Source organism: Pelecanus crispus, chromosome Z (assembly GCF_030463565.1).
Source record: "Pelecanus crispus isolate bPelCri1 chromosome Z, bPelCri1.pri, whole genome shotgun sequence".
Classification (NCBI taxonomy): Eukaryota; Metazoa; Chordata; class Aves; order Pelecaniformes; family Pelecanidae; genus Pelecanus; species Pelecanus crispus.
The window spans coordinates 25,397,783-25,415,870 of NC_134676.1; the positions used below are offsets into that span (position 1 = coordinate 25,397,783).

General features: G+C 39.4%; 1 protein-coding gene across 1 annotated transcript in view; it reads left to right on the forward strand.

Moving 5' to 3' along the window:
- MAST4 (microtubule associated serine/threonine kinase family member 4) overlaps positions 1 to 18,088 on the forward strand; it is a 312,006-nt gene that overhangs the window by 83,133 nt on the left and 210,785 nt on the right. The window contains exon 3 of the mRNA XM_075727088.1: positions 3,447 to 3,568. Coding sequence (XP_075583203.1) covers positions 3,447 to 3,568 — 122 coding nt within the window. The remainder of the gene's footprint in view (positions 1 to 3,446; positions 3,569 to 18,088) is intronic.

Genomic DNA, 18,088 nt, shown 5'->3' on the forward strand with positions numbered 1-18,088 from the left:
CTCCTGGTGGTATCTCTCTGCGTAAAGGTTAGTATTATTCCCAGATTTATCTGTTACCATCTTTTTGCATAAGCCATGGCTATTTTTTGCTTCTGTAGAAAGCATATTTATTATATGCTGTTTCTGTGTTTAAAAGCATATATGGATGTATTATGAAGAGAAGAAATGGAGTACTAGACAGTCTGCTATGATTGCCTTAATTTTAGCATGTTGTGAAATCTGTGGTGCCCTCAAGGCTCCTATTTGGGGTAAGGGTGGGAGGAGAGATCATTCCAGCATCACACATGCTCATGTTTTAATGGGCAATTTTGATCATGTCGACTGCCTAGTTAGACTCCACGGGCCCTCCAACATTATTTTAAATATTTCTAGAGGTTAATTATGCAAGAGAAATAGTGGAATAGTAAGTGGATTCTTACCGTGCAGACACTGGCCCTGATGCTGAGTTAATCTCCTCTGCTTTCTTGTCGGTCAGGCAAAATCTTGCGGTTGAAGGAAGCACTTAGTACAAGACTTTGTTGTTGTAAAGCGTAGGATTGCCTCTCCTCTAACTTCTACACCAAAATATCATAGACTTTCCTTCAGATGTTTAAGCAAGATAAAAACTAAATAAAATATACATGCCTGTAAAGGACAAAGAATAAAGGTGGCTATTAGAGATGTTCTGTGTCAGCATAGCCCTGCAGGTGGTAAGGTAATGCTGCCAAAGCATTTTACTGGTGTTACAGTCAGTGATACGATGTCTTGTTTGGAGCTGTCTTTACTTTGCTGGAATTTTGGGAGCCTTCTTGCAGAGTCTCATTACAGAGTTTGTAATCTGCATTCTAGCTTGAGAGATTTTTGTAATGGGGGACCCAGCACTAGGAAATGTCTGGTTTCACCCTGAGAACTTCCTCTTACCATTGACTCTCAGGAGAGGAATCAAAAAGCAAGTGAAGAAAATGCATAGACCTCTTCTGATGTGGAAAGCATTAAAGAAGTAAAACATACCTGTTTAAGCGCAAGGTATGTATAAGTTAGTTTTTTCCACTCACTTTTTAATTCTTTTTTTCCTGCCTGGGGGAGAAGGAATCAACCTTTTGAGGTGATAGATTTAAACTGTAACTGACTGCATATGTCACGGGCATATTCCAGGATTGACATCAATGGAATATCAAAGATGTGGACATTGCAATCAATGCCTTAAACTTTCTATGGCATCTTTTTAGTTGAGGATGGTGGGAGCCTATGTAAAAAGGTAACAGAATTTGATAGGAACAGGCAGAGAGAGCAGATGGGAAATTAATTCAGTTTTTTCAGTTCTGGAAAATGTTATCCTGGATAACTGGGCAAGAAACCACAGCTTTCTTGTACATTTTTCTTCTAGTCTCAGGCAAGCTGCTAGCAAATTGGGTGAAAAATGTCTATGGGTTCCGCTTTACTAGCATAACAAAGAACAACAGCATATTTTCAAGACTAATTGGGAAGCATTAAAAAGACTGTCTTGTGCAGCTGCTCGGGAACTGTCTAGCTCCCAAGACAGTCAGTTTCCAGAGACCTCAGCAACTCTCTGTGGATGTGCTGTTAAAAATAAGGTTATGAAGCTGAAGCCTTTGATTTCTTGGCAAACCCGTGCCAATGTACCAGGGTGCAAATCCTGTGCCAATGGTCATACACATACCTACTCCATAGCTCTCTGAGGTGACAAGCTCAATGAGGTGGGAATTAGTAATTTCAGGAAACAGATGTTTAGGACGTGTGGTTTGGAATATGGTTTTCATTTGAGCTGTTCAAACAAAACCTTGCATTGTGTTTTTGAACCTAGATTTGATTTTTAAAAAAATCTTTTGAATTATCAATTTGCATCAGCTTGTTGGTCCTCTAAGAGAAGTCAGTTTATTTAGTAATGTGATTGTCTCACTTTTGCATCGTTTTCAGAGATAATTAAGAACTTAAGGTGGACCTGTTTGCCTAGACCAGTATATAGCCTCTTGTCCTGTTTCTTGACAGTGACTGAAAGTAAGAAAAAAGGAACAATATCACTACATGCTTGTCCTCTTAATGTAATTCCCTGAGTATTCTCCCTGCTGCTGGTTTGCAGCTTTAGGGGCTTTCTGCCTAATTAGTACCTGCGGGGAGACCATCCAGACCCAGTGGCAGTGCTTGGATCTGGGTCTGACCTTCTGTTGCACTGGGCCCCAGCTTGCCTGGCCACAGTGAAATGACACTGCTAGGTGGTGAGCACAGCAACCACCGAGGAGGGGTGTATCAACCGCCCCCTGAGAGCCCAATGCGAGTGCTCCTGAGGAATAGCTGGCCAGTGCCTTGGTGATCTCCCCTTGCTTGGGGCACCGGGTAAGGATACTTTCTTGGGAACTGAGTTATAGCTTTAGGTAGATTATAAGTGTCGTGGTTTAACCCAGCCAGCAACTAAGCACTACGCAGCTGCTCGCTCGCTCCCCCTCCCGGGTGGGATGGGGGGGAGAATCGGAAGAGTAAGAGTGAGAAAACTCCTGGGATGAGATAAGAACAGTTTCATAATTGAAATAAAGTAAAATAGTAGTAGTAATAATAGCTATAATAATAACAGTAATAATAATATACAAAGCAAGTGATGCACAATGCAATTGTTCACCACCCGCTGACCGATACCCAGACAGTTCCCCAGCAGCGATCGCTGCCCTGCGACAACTCCCCCCAGTTTATATACTGAGCATGACATCATATGGTATGGAATATCCCTTTGGTCAGTTTGGATCAGCTATTCTGGCTGGTGCCCCTCCCAGTTTCTTGTGCACCTGGCAGAGCATGGGAAGCTGAAAAGTCCTTGACTAGCATAAGTGCTACTTAACACACTGATGTTTTAGTTGTTGCTATCAGCATTATTCTGATACTAAATCCAAAACACAGCACTATGCCAGCTACTAGGAAGAAAATTTAACACTATCCCAGCCAAAACCAGGAATTTTGGAATAGAAGGAGAATCGTCCCCACTCACAGGGTGATGTAATTGTTATCCACGTAAGTGCCTTATTCCAATAAACCTCACTTTGTACCTTGGACTCGGAACCTTATTCCTTCAAGGGGTAGATAGTGGCATATTTTTGTTTAATTTTTGTTTTGTTTTTGTTCTTGGCTAGCCTTCAGAATTTAGGTTTCTTTGGTTCAGACCCACCATTCTGGATGTTTGCATCTGTTATTGCATTAACTGTATTTCTAGGTAGGGAGAAGGTGAGAATATTGAAAAAAGGAATTTACCTAAGAGAACTGTAGCTTGTGGAAGGGTGATGTGAAGGGCCAGCAAGTGAATAGTAGGAATTCTGTTTTGATGGAATCCCCTCTGGTCAGGGCTATAGTGAAAGACACAAATGTTTTAGAAAGGTAAGAGCATTGTCTTACAGTAAACTCTGTCCATTGCATTGCCTCATCTGCAACATCTGATATTTTAACACATTCTTTCTTGACAGGCAAGTATCTGCTTCCCAGTGCAAATGGACAACAGCTGTGGCAACCTGCAGAAACCTCTAATCTTGTTCGCATGCGCTACCAAGCACTTGGGCAGTCAGCACCTTCGCTAACTGCTAGTTTGGTGAGTAATTTTTTTTCAAAGCTAGGAGTGTACAAAAAAAATCTATTGCATCTCTCTGTCTGTTGGTGGGGAGATGGGGGTCAAACCAGAGTTTATTTCCAGATCAACCCCTCCTTCTTAAACTGCATTTTTAAAGTACCTAATGCATTCCTGCATATAATGTTACTTAACAAGTTGAGTGTAGCTGAATAACTTCTATGGTAGCAGTAACTCTGATTTGGGTTACTGGATTTTACATGAAGTCTGAGTTGAATGTTGCATTAATATAGCTGTTTGCATTTAAATGGTTTCTTTCATTAAAAAAAAAAAAAAACCAAAAGGGCATGCTTTTTAAGACAGCAATAGAAGGCAACTGTCCTTTCTCTTGAGGATTCTTTTCTATCAATGTCTTTATTTCCACTTTCTGCAGGACTCTGCCCTCATGAGACCATGGGTGTATGAAGCATGATCTTATTTAAGTCTTTTGGATAAAATGATAAGGGAAGAGAAAGGGGAGAGAGATGCTTCATACACTTGAACTTTCAGCTTTTTGTTTTCAAGCATCCATTATGCTGCTTTGTGCTTCTGTGTGTTAAGATCTTAAGAAGTGTTGAAACACAATGCAGGACCGCGTATACTAGCCTATACTTTTCTTCATAGAATTACTTTAATGAATACATTTCATGTTGTATAAAAACGCAGAAAAAAATTATTAATGTTTGCCCCCCCTGCCCCCCCCCCTCCCCCCCCCCCCCGCCTTTTGGCTGGTTATTAAAACTTTGCTGATCCATGTCTACTTTCTAGGGGAAACTTGCCTTTTTTTTTTTCACACAATGTTCGTGTTAAAGGCGTCTATGATCAGATAATGCTGAACAGATACCACCATGCCAGTTTTTCATATCATACTGGTATGTAGAAGACTAGTTTCTCTATGAATCTATCTGAAATAGTATTTCACTTGAAGTGCAACAAATCTGGACTTCTAAATGTAATCATAGTTTCTGCTTAGTGGTGGTGTTAATTGTTTGTGGCTCTTTGGGGCAGATGTGGTTTATTGGACTCCATGCTTGTTATAAACACTTGATTCTATTGAAGTTCTATGCTTTGAGCCCTAATATTTTCCAGGGAACTAAGTGTCAACCTCTGTATTTTTGTTTTCCCGTTTGTTAGGAGAAACATAGTTCATTGTGAAGAAAGTATTTGAATCATGTATAGTTGAAATGAAAAGGAAGTAGATGAATGGTCAGAAACCAATTTAAATTGCATGAAAACTGTACATTTTTTTCCCCCTTCTTTTCTGTAGTTGGGAATTAAAAAATATTCTAATGATCTAAATTAAACTTAAAAAGTGCTATGTTGCTATTTGATTATCTGTTTCTGTCTGCATAACTATTAGGTGTCATGCTACTAGCAACACTGGGCTTTTGCTTTGGTGTAATGCTTAAACTATAGGAAGAGGAAGATTCAGCAGCATTTTGACAAAAAGTATTTTAAATGGTCATAAAGCAACAGACTAATGAAAAAATGCAGTGAGCCATGCTTTCTTAAGGACCTTTCACTCGTCACTGGTTGAGTTTTATGGCATATTTGTCTGCCACAGACTTCTTCCTTCCAGTCTCTCCACATCTTTGATCTGTGCCTGACTGCAGCGTCTTTCATGCTCGTGCAAAAGCACACGAGAGCCTTCTACGCAAATCTGAGCAGATTGTGCATGGCATGGAGATGCAATTTCCTCAGAAGTATTTATTTATTACCTGGAACTGCTGATCAGACTTCCCTCCTAAGGAGGTTAGTGTTGAATTGTCACGTAGGCAGAGCTCTTCTCACGCCTCCTTTAAATACTTCGCTGCCAGACTTCTGAAAGACTCTGGCCTTTGCTTAAAAGGGGCCATAAGTTAGGGGTCTCTCCCCCTCCTCCCCCCCCTTTTTTTTTTGTTTGGGTTCTGTGCTTTGACAGAGTTGAGTTTGGGAGGCCTATTTTTACGTTATAATAGTGGGAGCTTTTAATTATATTTAGGGAAGAGTTTGACCTTATGCAGCAGAGATTTGTATGAAGAATTTCCAGTAGCTGTTCACAGTCTGAGTTGAAATAATTTAAATGTAATGTCTCACTCATCTGAAAAATTATTAGCCCACTATTAGTTCCTTTACTAGGACTGATCATTCTCACTGGGGTTGATAACCAGCTGATATGGATCTGAAAGTCAGCTGGGGTACAAAAGACTTAATTTTCCCTTTTTCTGTCAATAATTTGTAAAAGCTTTCATAGATTACTGAGTGTGTCACAGATGCACATCCTTTTTGTGGCAAATTATAGTTTTTTTGAGTGAGTTATGGAATATTGATTAAAATGGGCTGCAGGTGTGTTGCTCTAGATAGAGTTCAATATCTATGCATGATTCACTCCTGTAATACAGGCAGTTGGACTATAAATTAAAAATATGGTTTCCATATAGAACCATATAAGTGGGTTAAAAATGTGTATGGGGAAGGCTGGTTTTCAGATGAATAGGCAGTGTATTGGATTTGCTGGGGGCTCTTAATTCAGAGGTAGCCAAGTGATAGTCTTGTTACTCTTCTGGCAGGAGCACATTGAGCCGTCCACAACAGACAGATTCTGTGGTGGTCATGCAGACGGTGGGAGTCTGATTATTAACATGGACTTAGAAACATTAAGAAAATTATACAGAGTGTCTTCAACACTAAATAGAAAGGCGAAGCTGTGGTGTGGAGCAGTTCTGCTTTAGGATGTTCTGGCAGGTCCAGTGTTGGTCTGGTCAGTTGCTTCCTCTCTGTAGTCAGTGGAGAATAATACATGCTCCTGGAAGGCAATTCAGAGTGCATGTCTCAGTGCTGAGTTTTGCAGAAGTGTAGGGAAACTGCGGTAGAGCTAGCTTATCTGGCTCTCCTTGCCCTGTAGGCTGACAGTCATTTTGCCTGATTTCAGGCATCTATTTTATGGTAGGATGAATCAACCCCTGAAAGTGCTTCTTTTCTACTCAGGTGGTTTGGGAGTTAGCTGCCTCATTCAGTGTCCAAAGTTTGGGAGTAACTCTCCTGTTCTCTCCCAGCCCCTCTGCCACTCCACAAGTGTTTATAAATACCATTACTACTTACTGTTTTGACTTGTCCATTTTTATTACTGCTAGCAGAATTTGGGGAAAATAGTTCAAAATAAACTGAAATAAAGCCATTTTTGTTAATATTTCATTGTAAGAAGCTGATGTGCTTAAAATTATGATAATGAGTCTGAAACTGTCTGAGCAATTACTCACCATTTTATAGGCAGAAATTTTGTCTCTGAGTGGCATGGATTGAATGAAGTTCCTGATTTTAACTTTTTCTGGGTGGCTGCATACATAAAAACAGTAGAAACTTGAACATTAGGTGCCTTTATGATATGTGATGATAAATGCGTAGATGAAAGGAAAAGAATTTGTCTAAATTAATTGGGTAAAAGTTCTGTAGATTTGCTTTGTCTTCACCATGGATTAATATCAAACTCCTGTTCTGTTTTTTTTCTTTTTTTTTTTTTTTAATAAAAAATAATCTACTACTTTAAGGAGCATGAAGTCTTTCATATGTTTATCTGGTTTATATAAATTAAAAAATAAAAACCACAACAAAGACTTCTCACAGTCCAGAGAGCTTTTTAAGACAGCATATTTCATGACTTCTAAATGGTAACTTGCTCTTTCAAAGAGCCACTTAATAAAAATACACTATAAACAAGATCCTCAAATGAAACATGTACATTGTAATACACTTGGCTTTTAAATTCAGTCAAGACTGGTTGTATAACTTCAGCTTTATGGCAAATACTGAGCATAAGTTGGCTGTTCCTTCTGTCGTGGACAATGAATATTCATGGTATGAAGTAAAGCAAATTCTGAAAGGCATGTTGTTTCTTCTTGGAAACTTGAAAGATGCCAGTGAAATGACTGAATTTTACTTGGTTTAATAATGGAACATCTGACTACTTGTAAATAGTATCTAGTAACTTATCAAAACTGGAAAAAGGATAAAACTGGCCTTTATGAATGCTTTATGCCCTTGTCTAGTAAGCAATGAAGGGATGTTCTGTCTAGGTGTTGACTAGAAACATTTACTACTTTTTAGCATACTATTTACCTCTTTAGTTTTTCCAAGATTTACCTCTTGAGGTTTTTTTCCCAACTTCCACCCCCCCCCCCGCCACCCCCAACTGCCAAAATATTGTTGCCTTCCCCAAAACAACAGAAGACTGAATTTGCAAGCGTCTGTACTTTGGTATACTTGCTTTTTATTGCCCCTTTATCAGTGCTAATTTGTAAGAATGGTTTTATGAAAGCTGGAGGGTAGTAATTATATAAAGTGCTGTTTTATAAGATGGATTGCTAAAAGGAAACAAAATAAGAAATGTTCAGTGTCTATGAAAAGCAGTTTTACTTCTTCAGAAAGGGGTTTGCCTCCTCCTTTCTTTTAAATAGTATAATACTGAAAATGAGTAAGTGTGTCTTTGTTAAATATGCCATTAACTTCAGCTAAATTGACATAATGTTGACAGTTATTATGAGAACTGTTTCAAAACCAATTATGCTAATTAGAATGTAACTACGAGTAATTGCATGTATTCAAACAGCACACCAACACCCTTTTGTGTGTTTTATTTCCCAGAAGCAAGACAGCCATTTGTTGCCTGAGAAGCTGCAGAATTATAGCTTAGATAATAAATGATTGCAAACAAATAAAATACATTCTTTAGAAACCCTAATTGGTTAGATAAGTTGAATGACAGTATCAGTTGTGCTTGGGCAAACCATATAATTAAAAAAAGGCCTTTATTTAAATGTTTTATTTCAGAATTGTGGGGAATTTTTCAAATCATTAATTGTCTGTATTTAGTTTTCTCTAATGAGTATCAGGCATAGCTGAATTTATTTTTAAATAAACTTATTAGAGAGCAAGAGGAACCTGCATTTTAAACTTGGGTTGCTTTAAATTTTAGCTCTTTCTGTCCAGGGATTCAGGTCTTCCATGATTCGTGGTTGTGTCTGTGAGCAGCTATTTAATACTCTGCAAGTTAAGGAGCATGTACAAGGATGGCTCTTGTGAGAAACATGAAGAAGATATAATAGAAATTGCCTAAGTATCTACTCTTGGGTCTGTCTCTAAAATCTCCCCAAAATACTAGCTAGATTTCAGAAATACTGAGTCTCAACTGAAGAAGGTACTTGAATCTAAGCCACTGTATAGATTTGAATGCCATATTCTTCTTTGACTTAAACCCAGCCCAACATCTAAGACTAATCACTGAGAATCTTTTTAAAATGGGAAGTATTTATTCCTATGAAACGGTAAAATTGCCAAGTAACGGTAGCAGGTTTTCCATGCTTCAATTGCTTCTGGCTTTTAAGACTAGAGAGTTGTTCTCCCTTGTGTATTTTCTTTCAGTAACTCCTTACCCATGAATATGTATTTGAATTCATATTTCTTTGTCTGTATTTGCCTTCTAACAAATTCTTAATTGCTGTTCTAATTCAGTAGTTAGTTCTAATTTAGTAGTAGAGAGAGGGAAATGAACATCCATCTTCATAAGCACTCCTGTATACTCAATATTTGTACACAGCAAAAGGCTGGAGTAGACCTGGTTCAGAGCCATGAAACTGTAATACTTTCTGACAAACTGATGCAAGTTGATGACTGGGTGCTTTGTTTCACAAATATAGATATATCTCTATTTGTCTATATCATTATTTTTAAAATAGTCACTGCACATTTGGGTTTAAAACACATTTGTAGATTGAGTTGCTTGACAGAGTTCTAGATGTTTGACTCCTTTCCTAAACTGTCTGATTAAAACTAATGGCTTTATTAATTCTGATTCTTTTCTTGCTCATTCTTGGTGGATGAAATACAGAAGTGGTGATGGCCAGGGTTAACTCTCCTCCCATAGAGAGCTTTGATTTCTTAGAACTGAGAACACATCTCGTGCTGCAGAGTATCATTAGTTAAAGAACAATGGGGAAAGTAGGTAAAATAATAATCTCTGATAGAAGACTGACCTAGGTTAAACAGTCTTGCAAGCATACCCAACATATCTTCTAAACCACTTTGTGGTGAAGTAGGTCTCCTCCCATCAGCCTTAGTTAGCTTCTGGCTGACGGGATGTATTTGAGTATATTCTAGAACTGAAAGGAGACATTACTCTAAGTACATTGTATAGTTTATGAGAGCTGAATGTGGGTATAATCCTCTTCTGTATCCTATAAACGGTACAAAACCAGTAGAGATCAAATGTGCATAGGAGCTAGCAACACATCCCTATTTTGCACATGAACACTATGCTTCTATTTTCCAGGCATCCCATGTAACAATCTTCTGCCCTCATGAGAGGCTTTCCCTGAACCGTGAAAAGGCTCACTAGGACCAGTTGCTACTTCTAGATAATGAAGAAGCTAGGTCTGTTAAAATTATCTTCCTTAGGCTGTGTTGTCAGCTGAGGATGCCTTATTCTTTTAAATTTTCATTGGTCTGCAGGACCTGCACAGTTGAGATCAGTAAGCTAGGTTACATGTAGTGTTTCACCCCTAGAACTGAAGCTTCTGACTGTATGTTAGTAGTGTCTCTGAATAAGGGCTTACTCTGCTTGTCTGATTTGAGTTCTCTGTGTGTGGTGTTAGTGATGGTTACCTTAAAATGTCATCTAGGATTGTGTTGCCAGTATCTCTTAAAAAGCAAAAAGGGGAAAAAGTGGGAAGTGTTACAAAAGTGAGGCCATGAACTTTCATGCTTGTGAAACTAGCCACATGAGAAACAAGGGAGTAATGGTGGTTTGGCAATGAACTATACAACCAGAAGAAATTAATGTGTAATCATTTATAGTGTTTGAAGTTTAGATGCCTTTCTGGGAATACAAGCTTTCTCAGCTTGTTGTTGGACTTTGCTTAGAGGATAACTGGATAAAATGCTATAATCTGTGATTAACAAGGAATAAGACTCAGGAATATAGTGATGGACTTCTCTGGCCTGAGATCAAAAACTTCTGCAACCCCTTAAAGGATTTATAGGGGTGCAAATGGGAGGGGAGTAAAGAGGGTAAAAAGGACATGGAAAGCAGGAAGAGAAGAGACTGGAAAAATGACTGGCACAGGGGTGGATTTAGGAAAATTTAGCAATAATGCTGTCTCCCAGTCCCATCACAAAAAGCAGAAGAAAACTGAAAACTGTGATTTCATTGTCTAGCCAGTTAACATGTTAATTCAAACACTGATTCATCTACAGTTTTTAACATTCAATGAGAAAATATTTCATAGCAAGTTGCAAAGAGGTTCTCCTTTGCTTGAGGAGTGTGTGCTGAGGTACAAATCTGCTGTTGATGGTAAGATTTCCACTCTTGGAAGTATGTGATAAAATTTTGAACTAATGTCACTCACAGCTCTGACTTTAAAATAAATGAGATAAATTTGGCATGGGGGAATACCATTCTAAGTGTAGGAAAATCGTTGTATGTGCTTCTCTCTGCATTCAGGATCTGTAGGCATAGTAAGAGGTGTTGATAACCTCAAAGTGAGTGCTCCCTGTGTTGTCTAAGGTAGGTAGCAGTAGGTTAGGGCATTATTTGAAGTTCTTATGGGGCAGTTACAACCTGCCTCTGACTGTTCTTAGCAGTCTTAGGAATTTGGTACCTATGCATAATTAGGATGAGATATTAATTTAAAAAAATGCTGTAGATGATAAGATACGGCTCCACTGATCTGAATTTTAATAGTGAAACTATTTATTGTGAAGAAACTTAATCTTGAGCAATGTAGAAATTTTCTTCCTGATGCTGCTTGGGAGTAATTATCACTGTAGAAAACTTGATTCCTGCTATGGCAGTTTCAGTTAACAGAAATGCAAATACTGAAACTTTTCAAACTTCCTATTGAAGTTTGGCCTAAAATGGTGGACTTTGCTTGGAGGCTGATGAAGTATATTCCTTTCTGCTCAGTTTTTTGCTGTTGGGCAGTATCCTTATATTAAGGGATAACTAGATAAGGCATGTTTTTAAATTGATGAGGTAACATTTCTGTTTTCCTCTCTGTATGTCAACATGTTATCATGCCTATGGTACTTGCAAAGTGATTGTAATGTAGCAGAGAATGGAAGCAGACAGCGTGGGAACAATAACTCTCATCCCTCAAGCTGAAGTACTCCCATGGTTCTGATTATGGCTATAACTCTAAAAACAGAGAGACTCAAACTGAGTTGAATGACACTGCTGACTTACGGGTACTGGAGCAGGGAGGGGAAATGTAGTTTATCCAGATCTCTCTGGTGGGAATGGAAGTTCCTCCTCTTTGATTTTTCTCAGTTCCAAACAAGCAAAGGTGTATAGCAAGGATTTTTCTGCAGGCATTTTTCAATTTGAGAACGTAACTGCAGAGCCTACTTTTGTGTTGGATGATGCACTGCTACCTCTAATCTCTTATATTTCTAGGTTTAAAAGCAGATGCTGTTTTACTGACTTAAAACTTTATGTGGGTTGACTGCCACAGTTTGGCCTTGGCACATGCTGCTGGGTATTTGTACGTCTGGGTTTTAGTCAGACTTTCTTGTACATTCATGTGGAATCAGATGTCTTACTGTAACTTTCACTTCTGTCCTGTGGAAGCATGTGGGAATGTGGACTTATTTTTTACCTTACATTACCTGTTAATATTCCTACCAGCCCTCCCTTGGGCTGATACAACAGCGATTTAAATTGTTCGGACTTCACTGGTGAGATGCAGTCACCATATTTATTCCATTCTTTTGTATGCTGTCACAGTGGACTAATGATTTTTAGCATCAACTCTGTTTTCACCTCAGTAAAGCTAGAAAATGTTCTGCTTACTTTTTCTTTTATGACAATATGCCCTATTGTGGTGCGTATATCTACATCCACTTCCATCATATTTTTAGTAAAGATCAGTAAGATAGATCATTGCATCTACTAAGAATTTTCTTTGTGGAGATTAAGAAGCCCAGATAAGTGCTCAAGTCGACTAGTGTCACTTGAGTAAAATATGTAATAATCAGCAGGAAATTGGTTAACTGCTACTCTCTCATGAGTACATTTAACCTCTTGATTATTGCTGAATATCTGCAATTACATGGTGGAGTGGAAGATACTCAGTATGTCATCCGTTAAATTCAGAAATGATTGGCTTTGTGATGCACAGAATAACTTGATAGTAATATACACTTGGCTGATCACAGATTCCTAATTCTCTGTGTTAGGTTATCTATTCAAAAAAGGATGAAAGTTGGTAGTAAGAAACAAAGTTGAATTATGAGATTGCCTGCTGTAAATACAGGAGGAAAGAGAGTGAGCTCAAGTTAACTAAGAAAACTAACCTACAGCTAAAGTGGAGCTGGATCTCAGTGTCTTTAATTATGTGGCCAGTAAAAGTGTATCCTGAACAAACTTCCCTAGCATGATGCTGCTTTTCCAGAAACCTGTAACTGTGAATAAATGTTTTCTGGCATGCTTGTTATACATGCTGCTCTTATCAAATATGGGACAAATTAAAAGTAGTGATCAGTAGGAGGGCATTCCCTTTTACTCCAAACCTCCGTAGTTTGTCTGCTTTGTAATGGATCTTAGATCCATGGAGAGTCAAGACTTCGGCAAGGTGAACTACCTTCTGAATTAATTTGAATGTTGAAGTGCTTAACTGCTGCTCTCTAATGAAGGAGGGTGCTCTTGTGAAGAAGAATGACAATGTAGTGGGAAGTGTTGAATCTTATAGTGGAAGGAACAGCCAAAACACATGAAGAGCTATTACACATCTTTACGGGAAAGTACCTTAATATGTTTTTCATTGAGAAAAGACTGTGAGTGTTGAGATTAAATCCTTTAAAAAGGGAAACGGATCATCAAAATAAAGGAGACTAGATGCATTATTGTTCGGAGTGATTTAAAAATAAAACAAGAACTTAAACCCTTCAAAAGGTTAATAATTTTGGTTGGAATGCAGCTTGCCTATTACTGTTTTCATGTAAGCGCCAAACTTCTAAGTATCTAGGAGGGATTATTCAGAATGTAATTGCTGCTATTATTGTTTTGCTGTGAGAATTTTTTAAGAATTTGTTTCCTTTTCCATATACAGAATCTAAAATATTCTGTTGAGCTGATTGTTAGAAAATGCTTCAACTCAGAGGATTCTTTTTATTTGTTCTTTGAAAACATAGCTAGATATGTGGAGCTGAAAACTTAAACATTTAAAATGGCATGTCTGGTGGTTGTTTGGCATTCCTCGGCAAAATACTGAGATAAGTAGTTCAGCAACTTTTTTAAAAAAGAACATCATTTTGGTATGTATGTAATTTCTCAGTTCTTGCTGAAAAGAGATCCATGAGAGAAACAGACTGTAATCATGATGTTCCTGTGCTTTCAGAAATAAATTTCTTTTATGCTATTGTATAATTATGGAAAACTTGGAAAATTGGAGGGCTTGCTATCTTGGTTGGATTGGTGATTCGTCTATGCTTTTTGCTGCAGTAAGAAACACAGTATTTGATGCAAAAGGCAAAATCACTGAAGTTGAAATGTCTGTTGTAACCGATGTTCTTCTATATGTTGTCATTGAAAGGGAGGTTGATTACTCATTTAAAAAAATCTTTGCTTCTGCAACAATTATTTTTCTTCTGATATTTTTGTGACTGTTGCCTTTCTAAGCCCTCTGAATGGCTAAACCAGAAATGAATTGGTGCAAGTAGGATTTTGTCCGGCAGGTGGCATGAAAATCCAGTATGTACCTATGGCTGTTCATGGAATGTGCATCCTTTTCTCATGGCTACTCTTACATGTATAGACTGTTGGCAAGGTATATGTGCTTTAGTATGAAAAAGCAGTTTATTTTCAAGAACCTTAAGATACAATCAGAAAACCAAGGGTATTTTCTTTTTTTAAGAAACAACCACAGTCAACTGGACTTCATGTGTAAGAAGTTGTTGCACCCCTACACTGACTGGTGGCTTGCCACTTCTGCAGATTTATCAGCTCTAGAGGAAGAGAATTAGAGTTTTGCTAAGGAATCTTGAATTTCTCCCTGCTCATGATGTGTATTCTGAGTAATATACAGTGGCTCAGAAGAATAGTAAAATCTCTCTTAATGCATTGCTGGACCTAGTAGCTGGTGTGCTTTCTTGGATACACAGCAAATCAGCCTGGTTTATCTGAACATGTTTTTGTGTAATGTGGTGAAGGGGAACACAAATTGAATAGCACTGTATCAATGCATGCAGTGTATATTGCCCAAAAGTCTTTACTTCTGAAATACAAGAGAAATGTAAAAGGACCAATGTGCTTTGCTCTATGTGCAGGGGTAGGATTGTAATACTGAAGGGGGATCTAGGAAAATACTGCTAAGAGCTCCCAATTTTCTTGTCAGGCTGGCAGAGCCTTCCCAGTGCTGTAGCTGGGGACTCATAGGAAGCAGTGCCTTGAAAACATTTGGCTGGTGAAGCATGTCCATTTTGTTTTCCTGAGGGGTACTGGTTATCATGTTGAGCCCTGAAAGGGAGCTGTTGGTTTTTCTAAGCCCTTAAAAGGGACATTAGGCAAATGTATACAGGGGCGTAAATGGCTATGTAGATGAGATACTGTAACTTTTACACTCTGAATATTAAAACGTGTATTGTTTACAGTATCTAAAATGGTATATGAATTATTATGCCTTATTAGTAGTTAATGACAATGCTATGGATGTTACTTGATTCTGTTAAATGAATTAGTTTCTCAGAATTGCAATGTATGTTAATAATTATTAATGAATTGTCTTTATTAATCTCATAATTTTAAACAACGCACCTTTAGTTCCTTACAGTCTAAAATATGAGACTAGCTTTCCCTGTTTCCTGAAGTAATGTGGAAGCCCATATGGTATCACTGCATAGCTTTCTATGGGTAAACGGGATCTTGAAAAATAGTGAAAACCAAGAAGTAGATTTTCATTACTCCATTCAGATAGTTTGTGATAAAGCTGGCTGTGCTAATTTCAGCTGGGATAGAGTTAATTTTCTTCATAGTAGCTAGTACAGGGCTCTGTTTTGGATTTGTGCTGAAAAGAGTGTTGATAATACAGAGATGTTTTCATTACTGCTGAGCAGTGCTTACACAGCGTCAAGGCCTTTTCTGCTTCTCACCCCACCCCACCAGCAAGTAGGCTGGGGGTGCATAAGAACCTGGGAGGGGACACAGCTGGAACAGCTGACCCCAACTGACCAAAGGGATATTCCATACCGTATGACATCATGCTCAGCATATAAAGCTGGGGGAAGAAGAAGGAAGGGGAGACGTTCACAGTGATGGCGTTTTTGTCTTCCCAAGTAACCATCACGCATGATGGAGCCCTGCTTTCCTGGAGATGGGTGAACACCTGCCTGCCGATGGGAAGTAGCGAATGAATTCCTTGTTTGCTTTGCTTGTGCGCCCAGCTTTTTTTTATATGTTGAGCTGTCTTTATCTCAGCCCACGAGTTTTCTCATTTTTACCCTTCTGATTCTCTTCCCCATCCCACCGGAGGGGAGTGAGCGAGCAGCTGTGTGGGGCTTTGTTGCTGCCTGGCATTAAACCATGACAGTCTTTTTTGGCACCCAACATGAAGGGTTTGAGATAACAACAGATTTGATTGGAATGTGTTAGATCAAATTTATAGCTGTTATTGCTGTTTAGCTATTAGTTGGCAGGCTCCTTGCTTGCCCTGGGGCTTGCTTGCCTTACTGTATATTAGAGTCTAGTGCTCGTTAGTGGCTGCTTTTTGCTTTTGCTGCTTGCTGTACTGCTTATTATCTTACTCTGCTGTGCCTGGGAACATTTTGATAACAGCAATGGCCATGTGCCTGGGCTGGCAGATGGCCAGGGCATCCCTGTGTTTCTGTGCTGCTGTTCTGGACAGGCTGGAACTCCAGTGTGAACTCCGAGTCGAAGGGACTGTGACCTGTGGCTGAGTCCACGCAGGAGCAGGACACCCCAAAGCGTCTGTGGCCATGGATAAGCCCGTGCCAGAGCAGGTACATCTCGAAGCATCTGTGGCCATGGTTATGTCTGTGCCACAGCAAGTGTACCTCTGAAGGGATTGTGGCCCAAGCATAAGTCCATGCTGGAGAAGGCACACCTCGAAGCATCTGTGGCTGTGGATAAGTCCATGTTGCAGCAGGTTGTCCTGATTTTGGCTGGGATAGAGTTAATTTTCTTCCTAGGAGCTGGCATAGGGCTGTGTTTTGGATTTAGTATGGGAATAATGCTGATAGCAACAACTGAAACATCAGTGTGTTAAGTAGTGCTGACACTAGTCAAGGACTTTTCAGCTTCCCATGCTCTGCCAGGTGCACAAGAAACTGGGAGGGGGCACAGCCAAGGCAGTTGATCTAAACTGACCAAAGGGCTATTCCATACCATATGATGTCATGCCCAGTATATAAGGTGTGGGGAGTTGGCCGGGGGGGGCTGTGATCGCTGCTTGGGGACTGGCTGGGCATCAGTTCGCAGGAGGGTGAGCGAGCGGCTCTGTGGTACTTGGTTGCTGACAGGGGCTAAACCACAACACATATAGACCTTGAAGGATCACTGGATGTGCATGACTTTATGCTGGAGCACCTCAAAGCATGTGGCTATGGATAAGCCCACTGCAGAGCAGGTGCACCCCTGGAGGGACTGCAGCAATGGGTAAGGCCATGCTGGAGCATGTTCACTCCTGAAGGGACATTGGCGGTGGGTAAGCCCACGCTGGAGCAGGTACATCCTTGAAGGCATTGTGCCCATGGATAAGGCCATGCTGGAACAGGTGCACCTCAAAGTGACTGTGGCTGTGGATAAGTCTATGCTGCAGGAGGTATACCCCTGAAGAGACTGTGGCTCATAGATACGGCTCCACTGGCCCATATTCCCTCACTGAATACCTTAAATATGCTTTCCTGTTAATATTGAAATGAACAAGTCTTCCTGTGCTTGTGTAAGAGAAAATTCTTGCTGTATATATTGTAGAGCTACAGCTGTGTCTCCTAGTCTGTACCTACTGATTAAATAGGTATCTGCTTCTTTGGGTGGATTACAGCTGCCCTTATCTCAGTGACAGCATAAGTGTGGGTCTGTCAATTTTGGTTGCTAATTTTGATGAAATATCTCACTTCCAATGCTTTATCCAATTTCAGTGACACTTCACAGAGCAACAGAGCTTTCAGAACTTGCAGGAACAAGAGGCAGATGGATAGTGTGTTTCCATAGCCTTTTTTTCCTCAGAAGCATTAAAAGCATTGCATTAAAGAAAACTCTTGGGGCATGTAGCAGTAGGTAGTGATACTAGAAGTTTCTGATTTATGTAAGATGGCTAAGTGGTGTTCTGTATAAAATTCTTTAAAGATTATCTTCATTTTGATTCACTTCCACAACGATTTTTCAAACTGCTACAAGAAATATGTGCACATCTTCCAGCTCCCAATATCATACATGGGTTTGGCTTTCATGCTTCTGTAACTTCACTTGATGATGATCTGTTATCCATTATGATTTCTAATGAAATCCCTTTGTCCCAC